Genomic DNA, 12,302 nt, shown 5'->3' with positions numbered 1-12,302 from the left:
AATTATATTTTGCGATTCTATTTGCACCACGAGATCGTTAGCGCTCACACAGCGAGCTGAAAGAACACTTACATCGGAGTAAGTGGGTAAGTGAGTGTAAGTTTCCTGAATTTCACAATTTAATTACTTACCTTTGTGATTTTCCCAAAACTGACCTCAAAATTATTGTTGACATTATGCTAATTATTCAACAAGAGGAAGAAGCTATGTTTTGATCAACACCGTAGTTTGGAAATGTACATGGCGGAGTTATGTTAAATACTTTGAAAAAATATACTAGTATATAATGGCTCATTTTTATGATTTTCTGTTTTTGCAGGTCATCTGTGTTTGACGAACCGTCTATCAAGACTAATGTTGCTCTGGTTATGGAAGGCAGACGTCTTCACGTCAACAGATCGGTGCTTGCTACAGCGTCAGATGTTTTTGACAAGATGTTTTATGGGAAATTTAAAGAAACACAGAAACGTGAAGTCCCTCTCCCAGGAAAAAGGTATGCTGACATTGTGGACATGCTTCTGTGTATTTACCCATCAGAACTACGCCCTGTCACCGAGGCAACAGTGGACAAGATGCTGGAACTAGCTGACGAGTATCAGATGGATGGTCTAAAGCGGAGGTGTGAGGAATTTCTGTCGATATTCTGTGACAGTGCGGCAGAAAAAGATGTTTTACATGCTTTGTATTTGGCTGATAAATACGGTATGCCAAAACTCAAGGATCTGACAATAAGGAAGATGAAACACTACCGGCTTAGATCTCACCAGTATTACTTTTATCTGGAGGATAAAGAAGACTTCGTGAATCTTGGGAAAGATACAAAGATAGAACTTATGGCGAAAATGATTTCCTCGCTTCAAAAATAAATGCTGCCTTCTTCCAGCAGAGGGCTTTTGTATGCGAATAGGCATGACTCAACCAGGACTGGCCTAAAAGTTGCTGCACATTTTAATGTCCATCGAAGCACAATGTCATCTCTTCAGAAACACTATGTACACTTTCACCGCCCACGCCACCGCCTACGTCGCCGTCTACTTTTCCTCCTCGTCGCCTCCGTCTACGTCTCTGTTCATGTCACTGTCCACCATGCAGTAACTTGGTATAGACGTCAACTGACATTCTCAAGACAAGACTTGGACGGTAACTGTTCACAGCCCATGTGTCATCTCGTCCTTATAAAACAGTACTTGCTGCCATCAATAAATAGCATTTATCCCCAAAACTGGCTCCCACAGTAGATATCGCTTGTGTGAGATCAAGTGATATCTACAATTATTATATGACGGGTATATTTCCACCCTTAGATAGGCCCTTTGATATTGTTTTTCTCACGTCAAGTGAACTGATATCGACGTCGCAAGAGGTTGATATAACAATTTTATTATATGTGGCTGAAAGATTTGGGAAACGGCTTTTAACTCCGCACTGCTTTAATTGCACACATCGTGCCATTTGAACTGTGATGTTTTAAAAACGTTGAAATGTTGAATTTTTACGGGATTCCTTGTCTATTTTACTAAAACTCAATCTCGTAAGCTATCAGAAAACTCAAGCTTATATATCGTGTTTTGTAGTCACAGAAGAACGGTATTTTCAGTACTTTTGTACATAATAAAAAATACTTGGACATGTGATATTCACCGAATAAAAGGTGAATATCTACAAGCGATATCTACATTGGATCAGATATCGCTAGAAGTTGAACTGTCATAATGCTACATTGTTATTACATCATCAGTTAATGACCTCACAATGCTTTGACATCACTATGAACACAGCTGACAATGCTATGACATCACAAAGTTGATGACGTCACAATGCTGTGACCTCCATGAGAGCACTGCTCAAGAAGCTTAATGTGTTCAGATAAATTCACTCTTTTACCGATATCTGATGAAGAATGATTTTAGACGCTAAACAAAATGTCACCCTCGTGTCTTCTAATATCAAATATATCAGCACACGGAAGCCTCGGATATTTGTAACTTTAATCAACTTGTGTTGATATATTTGATATCAGGAGACACTTGGGTGAGATGATCTATGTATACAAAGACGACAAAACCTAAAGTGCATACAAAATCTCGCTCTGTGTGCAGTGACAATGTACTCCATTCTGTTGTAATCCTGAATGATCAGAGGAAATCAATTACATTCCCCGCCTAACCAAATCCCCATTACCATAATCATCCGATCAGACTTCTCTCAGCCAATCATCTCTTCCTCTTTTTCAGTGTTGGCATATAGCAATAATTTTTATTGATATATTTTACCGTATTTACCCAAATTATCATGAAATTTCAAGCTGCGTTTGAAGTTTTACAAATGTTTACCATATTTACCCATGTAAATGCCACATTCCTAATCAGTCTGCGCGACTTGCCGTCCAACCCCACAAACGGATAACAATTAAGACAGATAAACATCCTCACTGTACTCGCACAAGTAAGCACTACAAGCTTGTCACATGATACATCATCATGTACGCTTTGCTTTGTATCTGTAGCAGTATCTTGTTGTTTTACCGAATCTTTACGGTAGTTGAATTTCTTATACAATGTAAATGTTACTTACCCTGAATAATGTGTGGGGAACCGTGTATGTAGCAGAGTGAGTGAGTTTAGTTTACGCCGTGTCGTTTTTAGCAATGTTCCAGTAATATCACAGCATGGGACACCAGAAATGGGCTTCACACATCGAACCCGGTTTCTGGGCATGACGAGCGAAGGCTTTAAGCACTAGGCTACCTTACCGCCCATGTAGGTAGGAGAAGTATCGTAAGTTCCAACGGACCCCAGTATTGTGGCCTAACTTTGGTCGCTAGCTATAGATCTAGAGGTCGTTTTTTATAATGTTTTAATTAATAATAATGTAATGAGTGAGTTAGTTTTTATGCCGCCTTTAACAATAGTCCAGCAATAGTAATGCAACACTGCAATATTTCATAATGGCCAGAAACATGTTTCAAGTATACTCTGTGACAATCCAGTTGTCATGCTGTACTTCGCGATATTGCTCGAATGTGACGTTACAGTTCAACTCACTCACTCAATTATCCCATGCGTTTTCTATTTATTGCCTTGATTCAAATGGTATTCCACCTACTGTTAATATCTGTACGTGTTGATCGAGTACATCTTGCAGTACACACTCTTAGTACCATCTTAACATAGAGCATCCTATTTTCCATCCTTGTACTGTACTTGGTTTTAGTTGAACTGATAATGTATTCTGAATATTGTTTTGTTGTAGTTGATGATAATGATGTTGTTGTTGTTATTGTTGTTGTTGTTTTCCGTCTGTTAATAAAAATAAACATATTTAGACGAACTGTATACACGTGACTTCAAGCCAACTGTCAAATGTTATACCAAAGGTCTGACTGTACTCGATTGGTTGTTTTCTTTTTTTTAACGGTCTCAGCAATATTCCAGCAATATGACGGTGGTCTGTATATAATCGAGTCTGGACCAGACAATCCAGTGATCAGTCCATGCCCATCGATCTACGCAGTTTGGATACGACCACGTGTGTCAATCAAGTCAGCGAGTCTGACCACCCGATCCCGTTAGTCGACTGAGAATGAGAGGGCGAACTATTCACAATATTGTTGGATGTGAGTGAGTGAGTGAGTTACAATTTACAATCACATCGGCAATATTTCAGCCATATCGTGACTAAAACAGGTTTCAAATTGACCAATAATACATGTAAATTATAACAAAACTGTCAACGAAGGACAGTAAAACCAAATAGAATATTACAGTATTAAAACTAAAACTAGCATATCTCTCTAAAATTGGACTTCAAATAAGGACAAGACAGTATAAAAATGGGCTATAGATCGCCAATAACCAGAGGTAGATCACCATCCCAGGGTACTGGATGTAAGATATAGTCATGTCAAAAACATAACCAGGTCGAGAAATGAATACTATTCCTTGAAAATCATAATACACATTCATCATGGCGGGGGACACCAGAAATGGGCTTCACACATTGTACCCATGTGGGGAATCGAACCCGGGCCTTGGGCGTGACGAGCGAACACTTTAACCACTAGGCTACCCAACCGCCCCTCTCTACATATAAACCATAAGTTGTTGATGAATAAAACAAACGTAACTCCTTCTTCAGAGATAATGTGTGAAGCCCATTTCTGGTGTCCCCCGCCGTGATATTGCTGGAATATTGCTAAAAGCGGCGTAAAACCAAACTCAGTCAGTCAGTCATAAGAGATAAATGCTAGTATTCAGTACACTACGTGATATCAAATTTAACATAATGCATGAACCAATCTATTCAATAGCCAATGACTGGGAAGCTCTATTATCACATCGTATGCACATGAAGTTCAAAAATATATGTGAGCACAAATAGAAGCAAATATTCAAAAATAGTATTTACAGTTGCATCACAGGCACACATCATGCATCTTGCTTATCTGTATTTATTATGTGAGTGGGTTCACGGCGCTATCCAAAACCAACTCCATTTCCTCGCTGGACAATGAAAGGAGAACTCGTGGCGCAAGAGTAATGGTAAGTTTTCCCTCGCATTTTCATTATTTTGCAAGTAGATTAGGTTTTGCCATTTGGCAGACGGGTCTACAAATTTCAAGATTTTTCTGTAATAACTTGACACGTCTCTATTTATTGCAGCTGAGCGTTAAGCGAGGGCACCCGTCTGTGTGTCGAAGCAGGAGACTATATAAAATGTTGTAGATGATCCCTGGTCGAAGCAAGATCGTGGAAACTGATCGTTTCAACTCGAAATGTGACAACCTCATCAGCAGACACGCCGTTTTTCGCTGTCAATGCTTATTTTAGGTCTTCCTTCACAGTTTAGGCTTTCATGCGTCAGTAATGCTTTAATTCTTCCATGACATTTAAGTATGTTCGTTTCTGATTGGCTGTTACTAAAAAAATTAAAAGTGAAATATTTTCAATATCCACTTCTAGAGCCAGTTCACCGAATATTTTGCACTCGTTAACCCTTATAAAAGTAAATAAACATGTCAAACTGTTACGTTTGACCTCGGCGATTTCTTTGATGTGTTTGGATCGGACATGGAGGAAAACATTGACCCAGCCTGGTTCCAACATGAAAAGACTGAACAATCACCCAAAGTAACTCTAAGTACGGAAGGTATTCATGAGTATGTAAACGTCATAATGTCCAGTTTCTTAGCGTCGTAGTCTAGGCCTGTCAAAACACGACGCAAGGGTAATGAGTGCATATTTAAAGCGCCTGACTTCTTTGAGTGACATTTTAAAAGTTGGAAGTCAGATAGAACAAGTATGTATGGATGACAACTTATTTTATTCTTTTATTTAAAACGCGTTTTATTCATGGGGCATATGTCATGGTAGAAAGGAGATAATCCAAGAATCTCTGGAGGGTGGGAGTTGTCGTACCAATTACTGGATAACGCTTTTACTGCTGCTGAGAGATCCTAAAAGATAGGGACTTTTCTAACATTTGGCCAAGGACTAAATCCTAATTATCGGCATTATGTCAACGCGACCGAGTCTGCACACTTCTGAGTTGTGCTACATAACTTGCATATTACTGGCTGGAGACGCAAACGCCTCCAACCTTTTTATCAGGCTGAATTTGTCTCTCAGGTGAAATTTCTCTGTACATTATACACTGGGATACAATGACATGTGTCAACCACAGGCCCCCACTGCGGGTCAGAAAATCGATAAACTAGGCCCCGGTTTAGTATCAACACCCCCTACTATATTACCGGGGCCTAGTTTATCGATTTTCTGACCCGCAGTGGGGGCCTGTGGTGTCAACCAAGTCAGCAGCCTGACCACCCGATCCCGCTAGTCGCCTCTTACGACGAGCATGGGTTACTGAAGACCAGTTGCCTCTCCCGCTCAGTTAAATCAGGTCAAGTTCTCTCTCGCCGTATGAATAAAATGTGTAAGGACAAGTCCGGGCATTAGGGAAACCGAGTTACCTCCCTTATTCTGCTTCTCGGAAGTGTATTGTCAACTGTCAAATCGAAAGTGAAACAACAGTTGTACTCACCGAGTTGCCGAGTTATCTGTCGTCTTGTCTCCTGTGTTACTACAGTTTCAATATTACATCCCATATTAATACAATGGATGCAGACTTATATGTCAAGCGGAAAGTAAGGTAAGAATCGCTATTCGGGAGCCTGGAATCAATATTTGTTGTGGTTACCGAGTGTGTCTCAAAAAACTGTGATTAATCAATGTTACGGATTGAAATGTCTGAGAACAGCTGCCATCCAACACACACACACGCGCGCGCACGCACGCACGCACGCACACACACACACAACATAATGCCGATGTGACGTAAAGCCCAACTCAACTCAACTCGCACCCCACCCTCAACAAAAAACCAAAACAAAAAAAGCAAACAGAAACAAAAACATAAATACTGTATGAAATACTAACAGTTAAAATGGCTGCACCTAAATCTATCGAGGATGAATTGAGGTAAGGATCAGCTGTAAATGATCAAACTGTAAATTGTTTATCTGGAACCTGGAATCAATATCTGTTCTGGTAATAGTGAGTGAATGTGTGGCACCTAGACGTACGTGACACACTTGCAGTCAGAATGGCATCTAGACGTACGTGACACCCTTACAGTCAGTGTGGCATCTAGACGTACGTGACACCCTTACAGTCAGTGTGGCATCTAGACATACGTGTCACCCTTACAGTCAGTGTGGCACCTTGATGTACGTGACACACTTACAGCCAGTGTGGCACCTAGACGTACATGACACCCTTACAGTCAGTGTAGCAGGGTGTTTCAACTGAAGTTTAAGTTCATGAAGATTCTATGTCCACTTCTTTGAGTTTCTGAGCGTCCCAATACACGAAAAATGGCACATTCATCATGCGATGGTGTCATCCAACAGATGACATCCTTACCTTGTCAGTGTAGCCAGACATGGAGTCATCCCACAGATGACATCCTTACCTTGTCAGTGTAGCAGGGCATCGGCTATCCCACAGATGACATCCTTACCTTGTCAGTGTAGCAGGACATGGAGTCATCCCACAGATAACATCCTCACCTTGTCAGTGTAAGCAGTGCATGGGCTAGCCCACAGATGACATCCTGACCTTGTCAGTGTAGCAGGGTGTGGAGTCATCCCACAGATGACATCCTGACCTTGTCAGTGTAGCAGGGCGTGGAGTCATCCCACAGATGACATCCTTACCTTGTCAGTGTAGCAGGGTGGAGTCATCCCACAGATGACATCCTTACCTTGTCAGTGTAGCAGGGCATGGAGTCATCCCACAGATGACATCCTTACCTTGTCAGTGTAGCAGGGTGTGGAGTCATCCCACAGATGACATCCTTACCTTGTCAGTGTAGCAGGGTGTGGAGTCATCCCATAGATGACATTCTTACCTTTTCAGTGTAACAGGGCGTGGAGTCATCCCACAGATGACATCCTTACCTTGTCAGTGTAGCAGGGCGTGGAGTCATCCCACAGATGACATCCTTATCTTGTCAGTGTAGCAGGGTATGGAGTCATCCCACAGATGACATCCTTACCTTGTCAGTGTAGCAGGGCGTGGAGTCATCCCACAGATGACATCCTTACCTTGTCAGTGTAGCTGGGTGTGGGCATGGAGTCAGTGTAGGAGGGCCACCCCACAGATGACATCCTTACCTTGTCAGTGTAGCAGGGCATGGAGTCATCCCACAGATGACATCCTTATCTTGTCAGTGTAGCAGGGCGTGGAGTCATCCCACAGATGACATCCTTTCCTTGTCAGTTTAGCAGGGCGTGGAGTCATCCCACAGATGACATCCTTAGATGGTCAGTGTAGCAGGGTGTGGAATTAACCTCATTAGTGTAGTGGGCCGAGTTGGGATAGGTAGGTTCAAATCCACAGCACTTGGAAATGTCACGGCGAAGCAATAAGCACATAATTGACTAGGAAGTGAGTTGCAAAATGTACACATCAATAGCTCGATTTCAAATATAATTCTTAATCCCTGAAAGTATAGGAGGATGGGTGACGTAAAGTTTTGCATGCAACAATGCCACTTTACCTGATTTCTCACCTGAGTAACAGAACTAAGCAATAACACTCAATTTATTTTGCGATCTTATTTCTACCACGAGATCGTTAGCGCTGACAGAGCGAGCTGAAAGAGCACTTACCTCGGAGTAAGTGGGTAAGGTAGTTAAGTTTTATTCCCACCACGCCTCCTACCTCGGAAAGTCCCCATGGTCCCTAGTATGGTGATCTACCTTCAGTTATTGGCGATTTATAGCCCATTTTTATACTGTATTGTTTTTCCCCTATAGTTAAAACGTTTTAGATTTAATTACTAGTTTTACATACATATTCTGTGATATTCTAGTTGTTTTACTGTCCTTCGTCGGCAGGTTTTTTATAATATACATATATTTCATTTCAATATCAAATGTTCTCGTCACGATATGGCTGAAATATTGCCGATGTGACGTTAAATATTAACTCATTCACACACTCAATCCTACCTCGGAATGCAGGCTCTTTGCAATATACGTTATTATCACCTTTAGGCTGTAGGGTTCGTCAGCTACAATAACAAGGCTATTATATATAAAACTGGTATCTCAGCATTAAAAGTTTATAAATGAATTCTTTAAAAAGTAGTTTCTTTAACACAAATAATTAACTGAGATCATGTGGTGTCGATAAGTCAATATGGCGCAAACTTTAGAATATTCATCCCATTTGATAGTAAACAATGAACTGAAGAAATTTCATAATTTCAGAAATTTCATAGTTTCATAAACTATTGGTCCACATCCACAGTAAAAGTAAATATAGCAATGTTTCAAACCCATTTCTTGTGTCGTCTACTCTAACTGTTTGAGAAACTGGCTCTACTGTAGACAAACTGTTTTAACTGGCTCTACTGTAGGAGAACTGTTTTAACTGGCTCTACTGTGGGAAAACTGTTTTAACTGGCTCTACTGTAGACAAACTGTTTTAACTGGCTCTACTGTAGACAAACTGTTTTAACTGGCTCTACTGTAGACAAACTGTTTTAACTGGCTCTACTGTAGGAGAACTGTTTTAACTGGCTCTACTGTAGGAAACTGTTTTAACTGGCTCTACTGTAGGAGAACTGTTTTAACTGGCTCTACTGTAGACAAACTGTTTTAACTGGCTCTACTGTAGGAAACTGTTTTAACTGGCTCTACTGTAGGACAAACTGTTTTAACTGGCTCTACTGTAGACAAACTGTTTTAACTGGCTCTACTGTAGACAAACTGTTTTAACTGGCTCTACTGTAGGAGAACTGTTTTTAACTGGCTCTACTGTAGGACAAACTGTTTTAACTGGCTCTACTGTAGGACAAACTGTTTTAACTGGCTCTACTGTAGACAAACTGTTTTAACTGGCTCTACTGTAGGACAAACTGTTTTAACTGGCTCTACTGTAGACAAAGAACTGTTTTAACTAACTGGCTCTACTGTAGGAGAACTGTTTTAACTGGCTCTACTGTAGACAAACTGTTTTAACTGGCTCTACTGTAGGAGAACTGTTTTAACTGGCTCTACTGTAGACAAACTGTTTTAACTGGCTCTACTGTGGGACAAACTGTTTTTAACTGGCTCTACTGTAGACAAACTGTTTTAACTGGCTCTACTGTAGGAGAACTGTTTTAACTGGCTCTACTGTAGGAGAACTGTTTTAACTGGCTCTACTGTAGGAGAACTGTTTTAACTGGCTCTACTGTAGGAGAACTGTTTTAACTGGCTCTACTGTAGGAGAACTGTTTTAACTGGCTCTACTGTAGGAGAACTGTTTTAACTGGCTCTACTGTAGGAAAACTGTTTTAACTGGCTCTACTGTAGGAGAACTGTTTTAACTGGCTCTACTGTAGGAGAACTGTTTTAACTGGCTCTACTGTAGGAGAACTGTTTTAACTGGCTCTACTGTAGGAGAACTGTTTTAACTGGCTCTACTGTAGGAGAACTGTTTTAACTGGCTCTACTGTAGGAGAACTGTTTTAACTGGCTCTACTGTAGGAGAACTGTTTTAACTGGCTCTACTGTAGGAAAACTGTTTTAACTGGCTCTACTGTAGGAAAACTGTTTTAACTGGCTCTACTGTAGGAGAACTGTTTTAACTGGCTCTACTGTAGGAGAACTGTTTTAACTGGCTCTACTGTAGGAAAACTGTTTTAACTGGCTCTACTGTAGGAGAACTGTTTTAACTGGCTCTACTGTAGGAGAACTGTTTTAACTGGCTCTACTGTAGGAAAACTGTTTTAACTGGCTCTACTGTAGGAGAACTGTTTTAACTGTTGTAACTGGCTCTACTGTAGGAGAACTGTTTTAACTGGCTCTACTGTAGACAAACTGTTTTAACTGGCTCTACTGTAGGAGAACTGTTTTAACTGGCTCTACTGTAGGAGAACTGTTTTAACTGGCTCTACTGTAACTGAACTGCTTTTAACTGGCTCTACTCTACTGTAGACAAACTGTTTTAACTGGCTCTACTGTAGGAGAACTTTTTTTAACTGGCTCTACTGTAGGAGAACTGTTTTAACTGGCTCTACTGTAGGAGAACTGTTTTAACTGGCTCTACTGTAGGAAAACTGTTTTAACTGGCTCTACTGTAGGAGAACTGTTTTAACTGGCTCTACTGTAGGAGAACTGTTTTAACTGGCTCTACTGTAGGAGAACTGTTTTAACTGGCTCTACTGTAGGAGAACTGTTTTAACTGGCTCTACTGTAGGAGAACTGTTTTAACTGGCTCTACTGTAGGAAAACTGTTTTAACTGGCTCTACTGTAGGAGAACTGTTTTAACTGGCTCTACTGTAGGAGAACTGTTTTAACTGGCTCTACTGTAGGAGCACAAACTGTTTTAACTGGCTCTACTGTAGGAGAACTGTTTTAACTGGCTCTACTGTAGGAGAACTGTTTTAACTGGCTCTACTGTAGGAGAACTGTTTTAACTGGCTCTACTGTAGGAGAACTGTTTTAACTGGCTCTACTGTAGGAGAACTGTTTTAACTGGCTCTACTGTAGGAGAACTGTTTTAACTGGCTCTACTGTAGGAGAACTGTTGTAACTAAATCTACTGTAGGAAAACTGTACTGTAGGTAAAGTAGCATAGCATCACTTGACATGATGGCTCTGAATTTTTAATTACTTACCTTTCTGATTTTCAAATATCTGACCACAAAAGCATTGTTGACATTATGCTAACTATTCATCAAAAAGCAAGAAGGTATGTTTTGACCTACACAGTATTGGGGGCATGTACATTCAGGAGTTACGTGTATGACGATCAGTTGTCGAAAATATTTTCATTAAATAACTATGAAACGTTTCATATATTTGTTCTTCTGTTTTTGCAGTTCATCTGTGTTTGACGAACCGTCTGGCAAGTCTGATGTTGCTCTAGTTGTGGAAGGCAGACGTCTTCACGTCAACAGAGGGTGCTTGCTACAGCGTCAGATGTTTTTGACAAGATGCTTAATGGGAATTTTAAAGAAAACAGGAACGTGAAGTCCCTCTCCCGGAAAAAGGTATGCTGACATTGTGGACATGCTTCTGTGTATTTACCCATCAGAACTACGGCCTGTCACCGAGGCAACGGTGGACAAGATGCTGGAACTAGCTGACGAGTACCAGATTGAAAGTCTAAAGCGGAGGTGTGAAGAGCTTTTGCTCACGGTCTGTAGAAAGGACGAACCACCGAAAGAAGGTGTTATACATGCTTTATATCTGGCTGATAAGTACAGCCTGCCTTACCTCCTGGAAATAGCTATACAAATTGTGAAAAATATCGGTTTAGACGTAAAACTGGGAGGGGATAAACTGTGGGCTGGTGGAGGAACAAGACTTCGTGAACCTTGGGTATGAAACTAAGCTAAAACTTATGGCGGAAATGATTGTCTATTTAGAGATAAATCCGCGTTGCTAAAGTTTTTGAGTAGATCTGTATATCGATGCATCAGTATACAAATTCGGTTTCCGGAACCGGACGGTAAGTAGCTGTCACCAATCAGTAAAATAAACAGTAAATTGCTTCACAGTCCGGACGCTGTAAGTCGTGTTCACGAACCGTAACAACACCTCCCGGCGATGTTTACTTAATTAACTGGCCAACTGGGTTGTTGTTTTAATAAGACATTAAAAGCTCCCGACTGAAGATGCTGTACATTTACACTTTGATTGACACCACAATACAAAGGCGTGGATGATAAGTGAGCTGTTTTGTGATTAGTTAATGTACTTTGTCAGACAGATGCGGTCACGTGGACTTTAAGTGATTTTGTT

The 12,302-nt window shown here is 40.7% G+C and overlaps 1 protein-coding gene across 3 annotated transcripts in view; it reads left to right on the top strand.

The window, feature by feature from the left end:
* The window catches only part of LOC124289628 (BTB and MATH domain-containing protein 36-like), a 44,712-nt gene extending 32,611 nt beyond the window's left edge, over positions 1–12,101 (top strand). The window contains exons 2-3 of one of the 3 annotated variants that reach the window (XM_046726233.1): positions 320–619; positions 11,675–12,101. In XM_046726233.1, the coding sequence (XP_046582189.1) occupies positions 320–619; positions 11,675–11,885 (511 nt within the window). In that variant the 3' untranslated portion in view covers positions 11,886–12,101. Of the gene's footprint in view, positions 1–319; positions 620–11,377; positions 11,626–11,674 lie in introns of those variants that run through there. The other 2 variants (XM_046726235.1, XM_046726234.1) reach the window with 2 other exon arrangements.
* Positions 12,102–12,302: the final 201 nt, after the last annotated feature.

This window comes from Haliotis rubra, unplaced genomic scaffold, assembly GCF_003918875.1.
Source record: "Haliotis rubra isolate DU_JTF1 unplaced genomic scaffold, ASM391887v1 Scf445, whole genome shotgun sequence".
NCBI lineage: Eukaryota > Metazoa > Mollusca > Gastropoda > Lepetellida > Haliotidae > Haliotis > Haliotis rubra.
This window is presented reverse-complemented; position numbering and strand designations above follow the sequence as displayed.